Source organism: Passer domesticus, chromosome 13, assembly GCF_036417665.1.
Source record: "Passer domesticus isolate bPasDom1 chromosome 13, bPasDom1.hap1, whole genome shotgun sequence".
NCBI lineage: Eukaryota > Metazoa > Chordata > Aves > Passeriformes > Passeridae > Passer > Passer domesticus.
In genome coordinates this window covers 5,179,673-5,197,984 of record NC_087486.1, presented here as the reverse complement: position 1 = coordinate 5,197,984, position 18,312 = coordinate 5,179,673, and the positions used below count along the sequence as shown (strand labels likewise).

At 44.2% G+C, this 18,312-nt stretch overlaps 2 protein-coding genes and 1 long non-coding RNA gene across 8 annotated transcripts in view; 1 reads left to right on the top strand and 2 right to left on the bottom strand.

Moving 5' to 3' along the window:
* Positions 1-10,201, bottom strand: part of FAXDC2 (fatty acid hydroxylase domain containing 2) — a 17,351-nt gene extending 7,150 nt beyond the window's left edge. Inside the window, exons 1-6 of one of the 3 annotated variants that reach the window (XM_064387462.1) lie at positions 10,051-10,194; positions 6,408-6,527; positions 3,779-3,843; positions 2,612-2,659; positions 244-335; positions 46-143 (exon numbers count right to left, since the gene is read on the bottom strand). In XM_064387462.1, the coding sequence (XP_064243532.1) occupies positions 46-143; positions 244-335; positions 2,612-2,659 (238 nt within the window). In that variant the 5' untranslated portion in view covers positions 3,779-3,843; positions 6,408-6,527; positions 10,051-10,194. Of the gene's footprint in view, positions 1-45; positions 144-243; positions 336-2,611; positions 2,660-3,778; positions 3,844-6,407; positions 6,528-10,050 lie in introns of all 3 variants that reach the window. The other 2 variants (XM_064387463.1, XM_064387464.1) reach the window with 2 other exon arrangements.
* CNOT8 (CCR4-NOT transcription complex subunit 8) lies at positions 9,684-18,259 on the top strand. 4 transcript variants are annotated; one of them, XM_064387466.1, is made up of 7 exons: positions 9,684-9,810; positions 11,765-11,964; positions 13,263-13,456; positions 14,822-14,983; positions 15,723-15,867; positions 16,512-16,622; positions 16,931-18,259. In XM_064387466.1, exons 2-7 carry the CDS (start codon positions 11,848-11,850, stop codon positions 17,078-17,080), a joined length of 879 nt encoding a protein of 292 aa, XP_064243536.1. In that variant the 5' UTR covers positions 9,684-9,810; positions 11,765-11,847; the 3' UTR covers positions 17,081-18,259. The 4 variants fall into 4 exon arrangements, with proteins under 4 accessions (XP_064243536.1, XP_064243537.1, XP_064243538.1 ...); XM_064387467.1 differs by having other exon boundaries at positions 9,783-9,872; XM_064387468.1 differs by lacking the exon at positions 9,684-9,810 and adding an exon at positions 9,894-9,915.
* Positions 12,182-15,816, bottom strand: LOC135279902 (uncharacterized). Its single transcript, XR_010347048.1, has 2 exons — positions 15,696-15,816; positions 12,182-15,540 (listed from the first exon to the last, which is right to left on the bottom strand). It is a non-coding gene; the product is annotated as an uncharacterized LOC135279902 (long non-coding RNA).
* Positions 18,260-18,312: the final 53 nt, after the last annotated feature.

Genomic DNA, 18,312 nt, shown 5'->3' with positions numbered 1-18,312 from the left:
GTAATTCATGGATGATTTCTCCTGAGAAGCATTGTTAAAACTCACCAACGAGGAAGATTGTCCACTCATCTCCCTCCATATGGTCATAGAACTCCAACCATGCTGTTTGCCAGAAATTGCCTAAAGTTGTATTCTGCATCAACCTGTGGGAATAACAGTGGTTGGTTGCCCATCTATTCATCCACTTTCCCCCCTTTCCACAGAAAAGTTTCTCCTCAAGCTGCTTTGTTTGAACATTCTTACCAAGAAGCAGTGTTCACTAAGGCAGTGAACATGAGCAGGCCTGTACTGAAGACATAGGCAGTGATCCTCAAGGCATCCGAGAGCTTCTTTCCCTGTGAGAAGCAACAAGAGTAAGCACGTGCTGCTGTGTCCTGCCCTGGCATTTTTGGTATTTGAAATGATGAAGGCAGTCCTGTGATGGCCTGTTTTGCTTCACACACACACACTCTGAAGAACACAATAACAAAGCTGTTGTGGGATATTGTGTGTAATCATCCATCTGTCATGCTTACAGAGATCTGGTGCATGACTGATGTGGAATTTCTTTGGAATAACCAGAAAGAAAGAACCACTGATTTTTTTCCCTCTTTATTTGGCATACTGCTCAGTACCTGGAGGGCTATAGCTCCAGGGGCTACTGGATAACTCAGAGCAGTGGGAAAGGAACACCAACAATAAGGAATGGTGCTCCATCTCAGCACCTCCCTCCCTCAGTATTTTCTCCCTCTCAGGATGCAGTGTTTTCTCCCCACAGCAGTTAAGAACTGCTGTGCTCAGATGACCTGGTTAACAGGAATAAGTATATTCAAAAAGCAGTCTTCAATATATTTGAATATTTAAATATTTGAAACAAAGTTGTTTATATACAACAAATTTATAATTAACAATCTGTCTTTTAGAGTAGTCCAAGTTGGAATTGGTTCTGGAGTGCAATTAATTTGGTTGTCATGAGTGAATATGAATTATATCTATCTGCAATGTAAACGTTTTTTTAAAAAAATCAATGAAATAGTATAATAACCAGCTATTGTCTTCTTCATTCCTCTGTCCTTCCTGTTTTTTAACTGTGGTGTTGCGCTGCACAAATAGACTGGAGTGGAAACAGTGTGATTCATAGCTGCAGTCCTGCTCACCTCCTGTCAGAGATGACAAACAAGAGAGGCAGCTCTGAGAAATGCCAAATGCAGGTGGTTTAGAGTAATGCAATATAAAGGAATCCTCTTGACGTGGCTTTTAGATTCTGTTACAGCTACAGAACATTAAATGTGGCCCAGGACTTATAAGCAATACTTATCTGTCCCAGGACAGAACTTTGCTTTAGCACTGAAACATTCACTACTAAAACAATCAACCAACCATTTTCTCCTATCACCTCTTTTTTTTTTTAATTTAAAAAGCAGATAGGGAGGAATAAACTGACAGCAGGACTCTTGCCCTACAGTCTGATATTTGTGAACCCTATGGGTTGATATGAGAGCAGTGCAATCAGCTGCCACTGTTATCACTGGAGGTACTGAAGGGCAAATGCCAGGCTGGCAAAAGCCTCTCCTCCAGCATCAGATGGTGCCTGCTGGATCCTGGGCCAGAGATTTGCTCTCTTAGCAGTTTCATAATTCCAGCTGCATCCATGTTATGCCCCATGTATGCTGATGTAAGACTTTCTTAATCTTTAGACCCAGGACCATCACTTACATATTCTTTAGGGAAAAAAAAAAAAAAAAGGAGGTTACAGAAGTTATAGAAAGCTTTGAGCTTTTTAACAAACTCATATCCTATAAATAATTTTTCTCCTGGGATGAAGAGCATACCAAACAAAAATTCTGTCTTACAAGTGTGAGAATTTCCAATTAGCCCAGATAAGGTTTCAGTTGCTTTAACATCCCTCAGCTCAAGAGTTTCAAACCTTTGTAACTCCTAATACAGACACTGTGCATGTCCTGCTTTGAGACAGGACAGAATGGAGCTAAAGCTCAGCACTTCAACTATTTTAACAGCCCTTTGGCTAGAAACTGTCTTGTTTTGAGGCTGTGTTTTTATTGCACATGATGAAATGATTACATGAATACCACACACTATAATTACATGAGATGTAGAAGTAGAGAAGTTTACACAGAAAACAAATTTTGTTCATCAAGTCCAAGTGCTTAATACCCTGTTTCTCCTCATGCCAACAGCTACAGCACTGTAGTTTCCAAACTAATTCATGGATTGCTTGAGTTCTTGCTCTTAAAGTGCTTGCAGAAGTTGGCAAATTCCTTAAGTGCAGAACAGAGTTGCTGCTGGCAAGGTGAAGAGACTGTGGCACATCAGCTGGCCATAAGAGTTTAGCAGGACCAGGCCCAGTGAGGTGGCACAGCTTCTGCTTATGGGGGACTGTGGTGGGTGCTTGCCACTCAAGCACAAATAACAGGTCCTTCCCCATTTGCTGCTGTAGCTGCAGTCCATTGGAAGGGAAAAATGCTTTAGTGATAAGAGATGAGCTCCTAATTATGCAAAAATGTTCGGAATGAGGATGTGTCTGTCACTTCTCTTAGAAGGTGATTCAACACATTCAGCATTCCAAGGCACCTGCATGAGCTTCCTTAAAACGATGAGCTTGAGCCTTTACCTGCTTCTGCAGCTCAGCTGTGGAGGAATATCCAGAGTCTGTTTCCATCTGAAATAAAAGGTGATCTAAGTAAGTGAACTTTGGCCAGCTGGAGAGTGGCAGAATATGATGCAGACCACAGCAAATCACCTCCACTTGCAGTTCAGTGCTAAAAGTGTAACATATTTATTCTCTGTACCATGTCCTGTCCTGTTCTATCCTTTGTGTGTTGGCCATGGAGCAAAGCTGAGTTCTTAAGAAGAAAAATGCTCTTGCTTCTTGAGGAGTTAGTAGTGTTCCAGAAGATTAACAGGGATGCAAGGATAATAAGGAAAAATGGGAGAACAGCCAAAACCAAAGGTTTTGCTTGTGTCACTGGTGTGTTGTGGCAGGACTTCCACCCTTGATCTGCCCCAGGAATACACTGCAGCACCCAGCAGCTACTCCAGCCCTTCCCAGGCTGTAAGGAAATGATCATGTGGGACATATGTTCTTCCATAATGACAACATGCAATTAAACAACCAGGGATGAACACAAAGTGAGTTTGAGCCACAAAGAGTTAACACAACAGAGCCCCACAGCCTTCACTCAAACTCTGAATTACAGTTTAAGAACATGATAAGTAAGAAAATAATCTTTGCTTCAAATCCTGCTATGGTCACTCAGACAGGTAAAGTCCTAAATGGGCATGTGGCCATCTCATAATGAATCTCCCTGCATTTGGCTCTGGCTTGACTGTTTGTTGATGGCTTTGTTAAAAGAAATTAAAAAATAAATCAAACTCAAGGTCTGAGTAGCTGCTGGGACTTCACTGCTGGCCATAGCCATGAAGGGTTCTGTATCTCAGGCCATGTTCTGGCTGTGCTAGGGATTATTGCATAGCTGTTTTTATATTTCTGCAGTCTTATCATCAAATATAATTAGCAAAAGTTAACAAAACATCCCTTAGTATTTTCTTGGTTTCACATGGTCTCTAAGAAGAAACACACAACTTCTAACAACACGACAGCCAGATTACTGAGGATTGCAGAATTTAATCCATTTTGCTTTTCCTACTCAGCAGAATATTCAAGCACAGGCAAACTGTCACCTAAAGTACAAAGGTAAGCACAGAGAAGGTTCAAAAGTTCTTGTCCAGGGTACAAAGAGTTGGAAAATTATTCATTAGGAAGATGATATTCTATTACCTTGATGATGGAGGGAAGCCTCTTCGGAGTACTGTTCTTGCAGCGTTTCAGAAAGGAGGAATAAACTGTCAAAAAGAAATCCTATATTAGTCAGAAGGTATAGATTTGAAATTATAGCCTTCTGGGTATGTTCTTACAAATACAACTCTGTTTATTTACAGGTGTTCCCAGCTCTGTTACATTACGTATTAGTATGCAGGTCAAAGGGCATGAGACAGTAAAATTAGACACCTCCTTCCTGCTTACTCAGACACAAAAGAGCAAGGCCAGCCCACCATACCACACACTTTAGTGGGAGAAACTGATGTTAGACAGTTCTGAGAAGGAAAAAAGAAAAATAAGGCAAAAAGGGATTTGAAACTTGAAACCCTGAGGCCAACTCCCAACCCTGTATTTCAACACTAGGGCTGGACGTACTCCTATGGGAAATGGTTAAGTTTTGGTAGCAGTCTTAAAAAGAAACCAAATCCAAGTTCACTTTGTCTCCCTTGGCCAAAAATGGTAGCATGAGAGGTGCCCTAAAGTGCTGTTGCTTAAAATGAGAATGTATGGGGGAACCTGCAGTGACCCAGGGCTTCCTGTCCTTCCCCAGACACAGAGCTCCTCACCACTGCACTTTGTGAGCTACCACAGCCAGTCTGTGGGATTTTCTTTTCCTCTCATATCTTGTTTGCTAACCACATCTTTATTGATAAAATACAGTTGAACTCTAATATATCTGATGAAGAATACCCATAAGAAACAACCAAAAATAACCTGCTAGCCTGAAGAGAAGAGCATAAATAACATGCCACAGGCCAAATTTAAATCAATCTTATCTTGATTTTTAAAAGACCTTCTAATCACATATGTTATCTAACATCCACTACATGCCCATCTTGTCACACAGGTTCTCTCAGGGCAGGTGTGCCCACTGCCTTCAAGAAAACACTACTAAAGCTTGAAATATATCAGGCTTGAATAATCCATTCCTTTGAGGCTTTACTCCATTCCAGCTTTCTTAACAGGTTGTTCAGAGCCTTGAACAGTTGAGTGTCTGCACAGAGGGAGATTTCACAGCTTCTCTGGGAAATCAGTTCCAGTATTTGACAACCTTCACTGTAAGTTTTTTCCACTTGGATTTTTTTTGGTTATAACTCCTATTATGTGCTCTCAGGCTGTGCACATCCCTGTCTTTACAACCACCCAGCAGGGAGCTGAAAAGAGCAATATCCAATTATTCTGCTGGGACAGTAAAGTAAATAGTGCTGGCCATAGTTTTCTGTGGTTAAAGAGATTATTCTGCTCTGATGACTTGGTAGCAGACAACATTAGATTAGGAGAGGCAGATGTGAAAGGGGAACCTCACTGAGCTGGAAGGCTGATGCTCCTGAGGTTCCTCCATCCAGCAGTGCTGACACCTTTGCATGTGAAGAGCTCCAGAGCACAGCACTGCAGAAAATGTGACTCTGCTTTGAGTTTTTAGGAGAAGGAGCTATTACTTGACTGAGTCACGTATCCTATGCATTTAGGAAAGAGTTAAAATTACAATCACATTTCTAGTACTCTTTTAAAAATAATCAATTCATGATAGAAGGCTGGCTTGGGCAAAGATTTCCAGTTCAAAGCAGAGCTGCCACATCTGCTTACCCTCTGTTTCAGAACACTGCCTTTATTAAGCCACTTTTCAGGATAAAATTCTACATTATTTACATTAAACCCAGAAAAACTTGGATAGAGTAAGTTTTCTCCAACATCTCATTACCTACTCTTTTTTTATTGTGTAATGTCTCTCCTGATTCAGAATACACCAAATACATTAAAAAACCATTCATGTAACCATGGCTGTTTCAGCAAACAAAAAAGCCATTCAGCTGCTTGGCACTGCTCTCATGTTGGCATATTTTACAGCCCCAAATCAACCACTGAAGCTCTCAGCTGCCTGCAGCTATTTCCAAATATCAGCTACGACTAGTACTGCCTAAAAAAAAAAGTTCCTTTCCAGTTATTTCAAATTAGTTAACACAACATTTGATCCAAAGCAAATTCTCAACCCTAGAGTAAAAGTAATTGCTTTTCCAATCAGTCTCTTGACATTAAAAGGGAAACACATTAGTCAAACAAGAATTCTAATACATTTTTTATATTATTATTTCCATTTATCTTCATTTGCCCAAAAACTGTTAATTAAGTCACAGATCTTGTTTTCACTGAATTTTCCACTTCTGCTACTGAAAAAAAGCAAGTTTGACTAAGTCATGTCTTAAAATGTTCAGTATAATCTGAAAAAAACCCTGCTGTATTTTTTACATTTTTTTAAACATGTGAATTAATATTTATGCCCCATGCCTGATGTTCTGGTGCCCAGACAGCCTCAAGCTGAGGCAGCACAGGTGCCCTTTCCCTGCACTGCCAGACCTGCATGGCAGGTGCAGCTCAGAACAGCTGCACATGCTGTGATGCACTGGCTGCCCACCCAGCTCCTTGGGGTTCCTCGTGCTGCCTCCTGAAGCCTCTGCTGCAGGTCTTACTTCACTGAAATCAACCTTTATATGGCACAGAGAGTGGAAAACTGCTCCTGGGAGAACAAAGGCTGTGACTATCCATGACAGTAGAGAACACAGAGAACAAAGAACACAGGACCACTTACCTGGTCACCTGAACAGCTGCATACCAGCCACTCTGTGTGGACAGACACAGGACCAGACGTGGTGTTTGATGTCCTACCAAGCACTGCCCGGTTTTAGGGGAAACCCTGTTCCTAGAAAAGCTGACAATGGACTTCACACAGACACATTGCCTTTTAATGACTTCCTCAAAGTCTCTATCATATCTTTTCAAGCACCCTTGAACTCTGGCTGCCTGTTCTTTGCTCACCACCTGCTGATGGTAGCCTAGGAGAGCTCCTTGTGTCTATTCAGAGCCCAGAGTTCAACTCCTCACTTTTCACTCCTGCTGTCGAAACTTTATGAGGGTTTAGGCAAGGGCAGTGGGGGTGTGTTTCCAAGCAGGAGCTGCCTGTCCCCTCCCAGACAAGTCATGTGAAGCAGTGCCATGTCACTGTTAGTGCTGGCAGTGTGTATGTGCATGCTGTTACTCAGTTAAGCACGTGGAATAATCTCTGCATCCCTGTAAGTTTTTCATCGTTGTACCTGAGAACAAAAAAGCCACCAACACGACAAAGATAAGTAGCTTTTATAATTCACAAACTCATGGTTAGAACACAAAATAGCTACTGCCAGTGCAACTGAATGGGTCAAAGGTGTATTTGTTAAAAGCAATAAGGGTTACTGTGGAATTTGGCAAAAAACCAGCAGTCCAGTTTTCATGTTGTTGTACTAAGTCTAAAAATTACTCCAGCTCTGTTGCTACACAGTGCCCTCAACCAGTAAGAGGATTTGCTTGCATGGCTAAAGTGAAGACACACATAGGTTAGCATGTGCTTGGGCTCAGTTGTCTTTAAATATGATGTTTACAGACCATAAAGTGTGTAATTATGGTATTGCAGAGAGCAAGATGTAATTTACAGCAGCATTGATCTTTCTTATGCAAATGTGGCCCCAATCTGTTACTTAGCCCATAAATTGTGCCCTGTTATGAACTAAGCTCTGAGAACTGAGGGTGTTACTATCATAACTTTCCAGATCTATTTTTCCACAGGAGGAAAAACAGGGAATACCACCTCTGCCTCACAGTTAGCCTTGTTTGCCCTTCACAGGTGAAGCAACACATGCTTTTCTCAGTAACACCTTATGCCAGCAGAGCTGCAACTGCAGAGAGCTGTGCAAGAGTGAACAGCGTTTAACACTGTTAGTGTTTCCATCCTCACTTTCTCTTGCCTAATTCCAGCTATTCCCTGGTAGGGACACAAGTTTTAATTCTTAGCTGTTGCTACTGATTTGTATTTATCACACAGAGCAGGCTCAACGGAGAGGAATGTGATTCCTTCAAACTATTTACTCACGTGCAGAGGAGGAAGTGGAAATGAGCATCTCAAGAGGGGGTGCCATAAGGATAATGTCCTCAGCTGATCTTTGCATTTGAGCTTGCAGGGGGAGGGCTGTTCATCCAACAGCCAATAGTAGGTGATAAGAGTGAATTTCAGTGTTCCTTTTGAATCACTGCTCAATTCCAGCATGGGTGATCTCTGAAATATTCATACCCATAGGGACAGCTCAGCACGTTAGTCATAGGGTTGTAAATGCAGTTTATCTTCTGCTGCAATTTTGTGTCTAGCCTGGGTTGTCACTAATCAAACTGCTGCCTCTGCCTGCCCTGTGCTGATGTCTCCACCAGACACCCCAATGCTGCTGCAATCTTTGCTGAGCCATGCAAGAAGTCTGATTTCTTCTGAGCAAAAAAAGCTTTTTGATCAAACACTTCATAATACAACTTGGTTCACTCCCCACAGTTTTTGTAATAGTCACTGGTTGTCTCAGTGTTTGAGAGGAACATCAGGGGAAAATCTATGAAGTGTCTTTCAGGGGACTGGACAAGCCCACACTGATCCCTCCTCTAAGGCTGAAGAGGAATCTGAACTTGGCACACATCACCCACTGCCTCATTAATTCCCTGCATTCTGAACCAGATTTCTCACCCTCTGCCAGGGCACGTGTGCCACCACCTAGCGCTGCAGTGGCTGCTTTGGGAGCACTGTGGAACAACAGAAGGGTGAGGAAAACAGAAATTCACCTTTCAGGATTCCCACAGGTAAGTTTTCTTGTGGTGCTGTGAGTAAGCTCTAAAGAAAAGGCACAACAGGACGTGCAGCTCGAGCTGCCCAGTGTGAAAACTTTGAGCTAACACCTTTATTCCACCTTAGAATGCAGCTCCACACTCATGTGCAGATGTGAGGACTCTTCAAGACTTGGAGTGCTGGAGCTGGAGGCAACCTTGGTAACCTCCAAATAGAGAAATGATGGGACTCTTTAAAGAGCAGGGTGCCTCTTCCAGCTATTCTGAATCTTTATTAGCCATGTCACGTTTGGAAAAATCCTGATCTCATCAAGCAAAATGTGTCTCCAGCTCCTCCCACCAGTGCTTGCAAACATCCTTGAATGGCTTTTTTTTTTTACAGATTTTTACACTTTTTTTTTTTACAAATTTTTACACACTACAAATGTAATTTATCACAGGTGATTATTGCCCGCAACACATTTTTATTACAGTACCAAGGCACAGATATTTGCAGTGGCCTGAGGAGATGCATCCTCCTTTTTCCCCTGGATTCAACATCCCTTCAAGCGCTGGGTTTACGAGCAAGAAAAATGACTCTGAACTCTTTTGGGAAATAAAAATTTCACCTTATATTTACAGGGTGCTGTAATCCAGCCTGCTGAATTTACCTGCTAACACCACAGATTTCCTTGTACAAAACCCCAGACTCAAGTGGCCACAGGAAGAAAGGTGATTACTTTCTGGCAGCGTAGCATATTGCATGTTGCATAAATTGCACAACACCAGAGACTGCAGAGCTAAGGCAAAACAGTAACCCTGTATCATCCCTGAAGACAAACTCGGAATCAAAATAATGCTCCATAAAGGGAATGTACCAAGATGCTGACAGCAGCAAGGTCACTCAACACAGCACCACTTGAAAAATCCTCTTCTTTTCTAAAGGCAACATTTGTGCTGAGGAATGAACATTATTCACATGGAATGGTGCCTGACGTGTGAAAGATGCCAATATCTGCTTTTCCAGATACTTTGATCAAAATGCTGGGCAAGTAGCCGAGCCTCAGGGAGACTCCCATATGGTGGGCAGATAATCCAGTAGCAGAACATATATATTTATAGTAGCATATACATATTTTACAATAGATGCAACCTCGTCCAGAAGGAAGGCAGTCTAAAAGGAAGGAAATACTATCTAAATTTAATTAGTGGACGAACTTCAAATGAATTGCCTATCTGCCATCAGCGTCACCCAGCGAATCAAGTGCTGGCAGCCGTGTTACACAAGCAGCAGCTGCTTTACCAGCTGCAACCTTCTGTTGCTAACGTAACTTAAATTCCATTCCTGGAACAGGAGAAGCCAGACGAAAAGTCTGCAGGTGCAGTAGGAACTTTAATGACTTCTAAGCCCCTGCAGGAAGAAGCAGAACTTGCCCCACTAGTGAGCTCGATACGCACTACACCGTGGGAGCAAGGCGTGCCAGGCCAGCAGCGTTTGCTCTCTGGGCTTTCGGAAATCCCCCTGGGAGACCGAACCCTCATCCCGCTCCCACCCTGCGCGCCCCTGCCCTGGGAGCCCGGGCGGGCTCGGGCCTGACCCGACCCGGGGACCCCCTCACCTCCCCGTGGTGAGGGAGGGGCGGCCGCTGCTTCTTTCGGGGACGCTCAGCCAGGGCCCGGCGCAGCCCGTGTCCCAAGGGATCGGGGTGCTGGGGGCTCCCCATGCTGGAAGCCCATCCCAGCCCCGGTGCGCGTTATGGCGACGCTTCCCTCAGGGAGCGGGGGCACCCCTCATCCCTCCCCCCCTCCCGCGGAGTTTGGACTCGCCCGCTGCTTGCAGCGCGGCGGAGCCCGGGCGAGCCCATTAGCTGCACTGCGGGGGGGGAGGGAGGAGGAGGTGAAACACCAGCCGGCATGGGCTGGGCGCATGCGCGGTGCGGGCACCGCGGCCGCGCGCAGTAACGCACCCGCCCTCTCCCCCGGCCGCGCGCGCCGCCATCTCTCGCGAGAGGCAAAGCGGCGCGAGAGGCGGAAGCGCCGCCCCTCGCGGCCGGGGGCACTCGGAGCCATCGCGGCTGCGCGGGGCTGGAGCGGCGCGTCCCGGCCGCGGCTGCCGGGAGGTACCGGGGACAGCGGGGCGGGCGGCTCCGCCGGCGGGACCGGCACCGGGACCGGCACCGCGGCCGCGCCCCTGCGGCCGGGGAAGGGCGGGCGGCGGCGCGGACGGCGGCCCTGCCGCTGCCCGGCCGCGGGGAGCCGCGCCCGGCCGCCCCCGGGCTGTGAGGGGGCCCTGAGGTGGCCCCGGGCCGGGCCGGGCTGTGGCGGTGCGCTTGTCCCTCCGCCTAACTGGTGGCGCAGGGCCGGCCGGGCGAGCCGGAGCCTCAGGCCGGGAGCGGTTCGCCGGTGTTCTTGCGGGAAAGGGGCGGCTCGGGCGGGCCGGGGCTCAGCTGAAACACCGCTGCCGTGTGGCCCCGGCTACATCCGAGGAGCACAGAGCCCCGGAATGGGTTACAGGGGTGGTGTCCAGCCTCCCTGCTCAAGCAGGGTCATCCCAGAGCGTGTGGCACAGGACTGAGTCCAGACAGTTCTGGAATGTCTCCATTGAGGCAGACTCCAAAACCTCTCTGGGCAACCTGTTCCCGTGCACAGTTTTTGCTCATGTTCTTTCTCACGTTCAGGGGACACTTCCCGTGTGTCAGTTTCTGCCCATTGTCTCTTGTCCTGTCACTTCATTCACCAAGATGAGCCTGGCTCCATTTTCTTGGCACCCCCCTTTAGATATTCATACCCATTGAACCTCGTGCCAATGAGTGCTCTCTCTCGAATGCATTCTGTTGTGTTTAAACAGTTGTCTTCATCACAGAATCACAGAGGGGGTTGGACTGGAGAGGACCTTCAAGATCATCTCATTCCACCCCCCTGCTGTGGGCAGGGACCCTTCCACTAGGGCAGGTTGCTCAGAGCTCCATCCAGCCTGGCCCTGAACACTTCCAGGCATGGGGAAATAGTTGAGGGCTGCACATGAGGATTCATTGCCTGCACATCCTGTGCCCAAAGTGTCAAAGCTTATGCCAGGAAAAGGAAGATAGGGGTCATGATTCTTTACATAAATAACTGGACTGTTGGTTGTGCATCTGCTCTTACATTGTGAACAGATGCTCCTGATTTCATTCAGCATGTTTACAGAAAGTGAGAAAGCAAGAAAACTTGGTGTAAACTTTAAATGGGTTATTTGAAGGTGGAAAAGGAAGTGTGACTGGCTCCTACAGAGCATTTATTCACATGTCACTCTTCCTTCACTTAAAGCATTATTTATTTGTCTCTTTAATGCAGCACACTGATAAGATTGCACAGCTTGTGATCCTGCACTGTCATTTGAGTTCAGCATCAGCTGCCTTTTTTCTGGTCCCTGCAAGATGCCAGCAGCCCTTGCAGAGAACAGCCAGGTTATCTGTGAAGTATGGGCCAACAACCTGGAGGAAGAGATGAGGAAAATTCGGGAGATTGTTCTGAGTTACAGCTACATTGCCATGGTAAATGTTTTATACTTGACCTAATTGCCTCAGTCAAGGGATTTTTTGGGGTTGTGGACTAAGTTGATTCTTGGGTGAGAAATGATTTCTCTGTACCCTCAGTCAAACTGAACTAGAAGAGCTGAAAAAATAAGAAGCTGTTTGGTAGCTTTCCAGAATTTAATACAAGCAGTGTTGAGTATGGGTTGATTGAAAGAAGGGGAGGATAGAGACAAACTTAAAAACCTGAATTTATTTGATATTCAGCTATTCATAGTGTATTAGTTTGTGCAACAGGAAAATGAAACAAGTCACTATTGGGTTTAAATCCTTGTTTTTCCACCAGTGTGTTTGTCCTTTGGATGTTTTTCTCCATTTGATTATACAAGATGCCATGGGACTGGAGGTCAAAAGGCCTGCAAGTGACTGCTAGCCAGCTGGGCTGCCTCCTTTCTAATGAGGGCAGATGTTGATTCTTAGGGAAGAAAAATATTCTGGCTGTAGATAAGACAATATGTTCAGAAAGCTTTATTTAAGAAGAGCATAATCTCCCCCAGGTGGGAGGAATCTCCTCCTGCCCTCACAAGTCTGTATCTGCTTGGCAGCACCCCAGTGTGTTAGATAAAGAACTGGTTTTAGCTGTGATGCTGTAAGTTCTGCCAGCTCTGCTTAGGAGCACTGAACCTCAAGATATGAAAAGTCCTCATTAAAAGCCTGGCAAAAGACAGGTGTCTTTGCAGAGTGTGTGGGGAATTGGTGTCAAATTCAGCTGTGGAAGTGAACATGATTTTTTAACATTTGTGAATGGGAAATGAACTTTTTTCTTCTTTTCAGTCTCACTGAAAGTGTTCTTAGGATTTGAGTGACTGTGCTGTAAGAGCAGACAGACAAACCTCTTGGGCAAGGGACAGATTGTGTCAGGTGCACAGCACTGTGTTTGTTGTGAAGGATTTTGTGTGCAGTCAGTAGAAGCTCAGTGACCCAGTCTGGGGGTAGAAACAGTATGGCAGTTTGGTGTTCAGCAAAGACAGCACACAGTCACTGGCTGAGGAAGAGCTTTTTCATCTAAAAGGAGGTTTTACATCTAAAAGGTGGTTTTACATCTAAAAGGTGTTTTTTCATCTAAAAGGCGGTTTTTCATTTAACAGATGGCTGCTGTTGTTGAGGTGTGTTTGACTGACAGTGGTTTTTGTTGATGTAGGCACTGACTGTTCCTCAGAAGCAGTGAAGGGTTTCAGTGTCTGGGCTGTCCTAACAGAGTGGTAATAGTGCCTCCTAAGAGAATCCCTGGTGAAGCTCAGTTTTCCCTTGTGTGCCAGGACACGGAGTTCCCCGGCGTGGTGGTCCGGCCGATCGGTGAATTCCGCAGCTCCATCGATTACCAGTACCAGCTGCTTCGCTGTAACGTGGACCTGCTCAAAATCATCCAGCTGGGCCTGACTTTCACAAATGAGAAGGGGGAATATCCTTCTGGCATTAACACCTGGCAGTTCAACTTCAAATTCAACCTCACGTGAGTCTTTGGCGTTGATTTCCTGTTCCTTCTGCTGGAGTGATGCTTTCCTTTGGCAAATACCGGGGTCCATGTGTTCATCACTGCTGGCTGCTTCTGAGCAATAAGGATTCAGATTCTAGTACTGACTATGTGGGAGCCTATTTTGGAGGGCCAGGAGTTAACAGTGTAAAAATTCTATCCTTATTACCCTTACTCTTGATAATTTTGTATGCCTTTTTTTTTTTTCTGGAACACTGTTTGAAACTTCATATATATATCTATGTAAAACTCCATCTCTTTCTGCTAAAAATAAATGGATGTGCTGGTCTCATCAAAAAGAAAAAGACCTCTTTACAGATCCATGCTTAAGTATAAGCTGGGATCTAAAAACATGTTGGTGTAATCATCACATCTGTTCAGGAGAATGAATCTTGTTAAATGGAGTGTGGCAGTTCTTGTCTCCTGCATACTGTAATATCCTGGGTTGCAGCTGAAACAAGTTTTATTATCCCTTCCCCTGTAATTATAAAGATAAACTCAGCATAATTACCACTAGAGCTGTCTGGAAATAAAGAAAGGGTTTATCTGGCAAAACCACATATGTAGAGGAAATCTATTTTTATGAAAAGCATTACAAAAATTTGTAGCTACTATGTGCAGATCATCCAGTTCTTGACCCCAAAAGTTGCACTATTTACTCCACAAATTTGTGAGCCTCTTAGAGGTATTGGAATCAGAGTGGAGTTGTTATTGCTGTGTGATCATTTCATTTAAATGAGTTATCATATTGATAGAACTTGGCTCTGTGTGTTTCCTCCCCCTCAAATGACACAAACCAGTAAAGAAGTCAGGTTCCTGCTCAGCTCTCCACCAAGCACATCATTCTTGTCCTGCTTCCTGAGTCAAGGATGACGCAATTCTGTTCACTCCCAGAGATGGAAGTGGAGGTGCTGATAAGGTGGTACATGCTGTGGAGTGGAAAGGAAAAATGTAGACAGGAGTGATGGTCAGTGCTTTAGAGATGCACATCTTCCTGTTTGGGAGAACTCCCCTTTCCTCTGGCCTCATCTGTGGTGCTCCCCTTCACCTTGCAGAAGGGACATCGTTCAGAACAGTCAGTTATGGAGCTGGAATCTTTGGAATTTGCACTAGCAGTGGAAGTGTTAACTAGTTATGATCACAGAACAGCTTGTTATGGCTGTAGGAGGCTGCAGTAGTGGTATTGAAACTGAGCCAGTTTGAGTTTTCTAGAGAGACAAACTGGACCCAGAAGTATCCTACTGGTTTGTCCAATTCTTGACATGGTGTGGGGAGAATTTCTCTAAAATGAGCTTGTCTTGGCAGCACCCTGAGTGCAAACTTGCTTTTTTGTTTTTCCTTCAGGGAAGACATGTACTCTCAGGATTCCATAGACCTCCTTGCCAGCTCTGGGCTGCAGTTCCAGAAGCATGAGGAGGAAGGGATTGATACCTTGCATTTTGCTGAGCTGCTGATGACGTCGGGCGTCGTCCTCAGTGACAGTGTGAAATGGCTGTCCTTCCACAGGTGGGTCCAGGATGCTCACTGACCCTGTTAAATCTCTTCTTAATTCTCTGCATTTTTCATGGAGATTGACAGATTTTAAGGAGAAAAATTAGCAGTCCTGCAGTTCTTAAAAGAAACTTCAAGATATGAAGGCCAAGTTTAAGAAGTAAGGACACTTCATGGTGTGACTTCCTGACTGCTTGTGAATCCTTTTGCTTTACAGTCTCCCTCTCTTGAAGAAGTTGAAATATGATTTCTGCACTTAGTAAATGCATTGTAAAGGATTTTGTTTCTTCTTCCTTAAAATGTTGGTGGTGCTCTGAATTTCCTTCCACCTGTGTGGTTAAGATATCTTGTAGCATTTCAACCAACTTGATCAGGAAGCCTCTGGTCCAACATGGTATCACAAATGAAAGGACTTGCCACCACCTCCTTCTCTCTCAACATATACTTGCAGGGTTTCTTTCTTCTCTGTATTGCCCTTAGCTACAGAAATCTACACAGTGGGGCAGAAATGTGTATTCTTCCCAATGGCTTAGCTGTTCCACAGAAGGCATTTTGGGGGTCATCCCCAAGCCCTGCATTGACATAGAAAATCAGTATGAGTTCTGGCTGAGATCTAGAGTTTTATGAATGTCAGAAAATGTTGAGGCTTGAAAGGCACAGCAAGTAAAATTCTGTTGAAAAAGGAGGTACTGGTTAGTACCTTGGGTTATAGGTACTGCCTGCTTACCTGGTTTCTCTGTGGTTTTGTTTTCAGTGGTTATGACTTTGGCTACATGGTGAAGTTGTTGACAGATTCCAGGTTACCAGAAGAGGAACATGAATTTTTCCACATCTTAAACCTTTTCTTCCCATCTATCTATGATGTGAAGTACTTAATGAAGAGCTGCAAAAACCTCAAGGTACTTTTATCTGCCCAGCAAGCAGGTGATGAGTATCAACACTGCACATGTACAGGAATACAAGTGGCAGAACTGCTGCATATGTTCTCTTAAAATGGGAATGTGTATAAAAATAGTGACAGAGAAGCACCTGAGACACAGTTTGTGTCTATTGGGTACTGCCCTCCCCAGTTTCAGACTTCCCAATGTGTTTATCATAAAGGGGACATTGCCACAGCCTTCTGGTTTGTGTATCAGAGGTTAATTATAATTCAGCATATTTATGTTTCCTGTGCAAGGGTATTTCTTTTACATGAAATACTCCATGACTTGATGAACTGGTAAGGGGGTTGAAAGTAATTTATCTACTGAATCACAGCCTTGAGTCAGGGGAGGGAAAGGCCCAGCATGTGTAACCTATGAATGTACCCACACTTATCTGAAATATCTGCAACAGGAAAAGAAGGCACCTAAATTTGAGAAGAGTTATTTGTGCCCTCTTGAACACCATTTCCCACTGTGTTTCACTCACAGCTGGAGGGTGTGTACTGCTGGGATCTGCACTGGTTCATCATACCCTGTTTGTCCTCACGTTTTGGAGAAATGTGGCAATTTTGGCAAGAGAAGAATCTTCCAAAATAAAATCTCTTCTGTTCTCTTGGCAGGGTGGCCTTCAGGAAGTGGCAGACCAGCTGGATTTGCAGCGAATTGGACGACAACACCAGGCAGGATCAGACTCTCTCCTCACAGGAATGGCATTTTTCAGAATGAAAGAGGTACTGCAGTGTTCTTCCTTCTCCCCTTCCTGTCCATAAATGTCAACATGTATAATGTGTTGTTTGTTTTGGTTTGGGATTTTTGAGCCTTGTGGCCATCACACTTCAAACTATCAAGAATAGGAATTGCTGATATTGGCACAGACTTGCTCTGTTTACTTGCCTTTCATGTGCTTATTTTAATTTGTACACTCCATCTTGGAGGTGGCTGATTTCAAAGGAGCTGTTAATTAACATTGGATGTTTTCTAATTTAGAGGCACAATTAAACAATACCTGTTTCTCTTCTTTTTTTTTTTTAATCTGCAGTTATTTTTTGAGGATACAATTGATGATGCAAAGTATTGCGGACGACTGTATGGCCTTGGCACAGGAGTGGCTCAGAAACAAAATGAAGATGTGGACTCAGCCCAAGAGAAAATGAGCATTTTGGCCATTATCAACAACATGCAGCCGTGATGAGCGGTGCCCCTCAGCAGAACATGTTTACCATTTTGGCAGCTGCTGTCCTCAACCATTTTCCCTAAACAGTGTCTCAAACAAAAAGCATCTCCAGTACACAGGCTGCACCAAGCCTTGCAGTTTTGCTGAAGAGCTGCATTTTCCTTTGAAACCCCGAAGAGTTGACTGATTTCCTAATGCCAGCATTTGTGGTTTGCTATATTTTTAATACCAAGGGCAAAGGACAGAATCTACTGTGTATACCTCTGTTTTTTTCCTCTTTTTACTGTACAGAATCTGCAAGGAAGATTTACCTGTAGAATACTGGGTAGAGCTGAGGGTTGGGAAATGCAGTGAAAATGGACACAGACACGCACGCAAATTTGCAATTTGTGTTTTATAAAGCTTATTTTAAAACTTCTGCATGTTGTGAGGGTGACAGCTTCACCTCATGTGTTGCTTATTTTATCTCTGTCTGTGGAAATTGCTCCCTTTGATCACTGCAGAGGTTTGGGAACGGATGACATTAAAAATGATCCTTGCAGCTAAAAATATTCAGAGATTTGCTTTAACAACAGAGGGAATGGAGATTAATGGAGCTGATTTGATCAGCACTCAGTTTCTAATTCTCTGTTACTGCTTTGACCCATGCTAAGCCTCAGCTTTGTTCTTACGGGTATTAAGGAACTGTTCTGGAAATACATTCAGAGGCCCAAAAGTTCACCTTTGACAGGGGATTGGACCAATACTATGACTTCAGTTTTCTTCAAGTTAAACCTACAAATTTTATTCATCTCATGCAACACAACTAGGTCAGCATGGACAAATACTTGTTCCTCTTCTCCCCCCTGCTTCTCCAGCCCCTAATTTTACAATATGCTTAACAGGTAAAACAGTGTTTCTGATTTTTTTTCCTGAGTTTCTGGGTCTTTTTCATTATAAACACCTGAAAAGTAGTTAAGAGGATGAAGAACTTGGGATTCTGACTTTGAAAGTATTTTTTTTAACAGCTCTGTAATGACATTTCTTAAAAGAACAAACCCTTTTGGACATGTGAAACTTAAAAATTTTTAAGACGTTGTCTGGCATTTTGAGCAAGCGTAATCCAGTATTAAAGAGTTGAGGTTTAGAGCTGGTATTTGAAATGTTTGTAAAGACTAGTTTTTATTTTTTGTAAAATAAATTTTTTTAAACCAGGCTTTGTTTTGGATTTTCCATCAAGCACTAGAATTTCCACAGTTGAGGCTTTG

Bases quoted from the DNA above. Each gene is read 5' to 3' on its own strand.
- CNOT8 (XM_064387466.1), top strand. From the start codon at position 11,848: ATGCCAGCAGCCCTTGCAGAGAACAGCCAGGTTATCTGTGAAGTATGG. The intron at 13,457-14,821 runs GTGAGTCTTTGG...TTTTTCCTTCAG, and splicing joins AACTTCAAATTCAACCTCAC to GGAAGACATGTACTCTCAGG. The intron at 15,868-16,511 runs GTACTTTTATCT...TTCTCTTGGCAG, and splicing joins AGAGCTGCAAAAACCTCAAG to GGTGGCCTTCAGGAAGTGGC.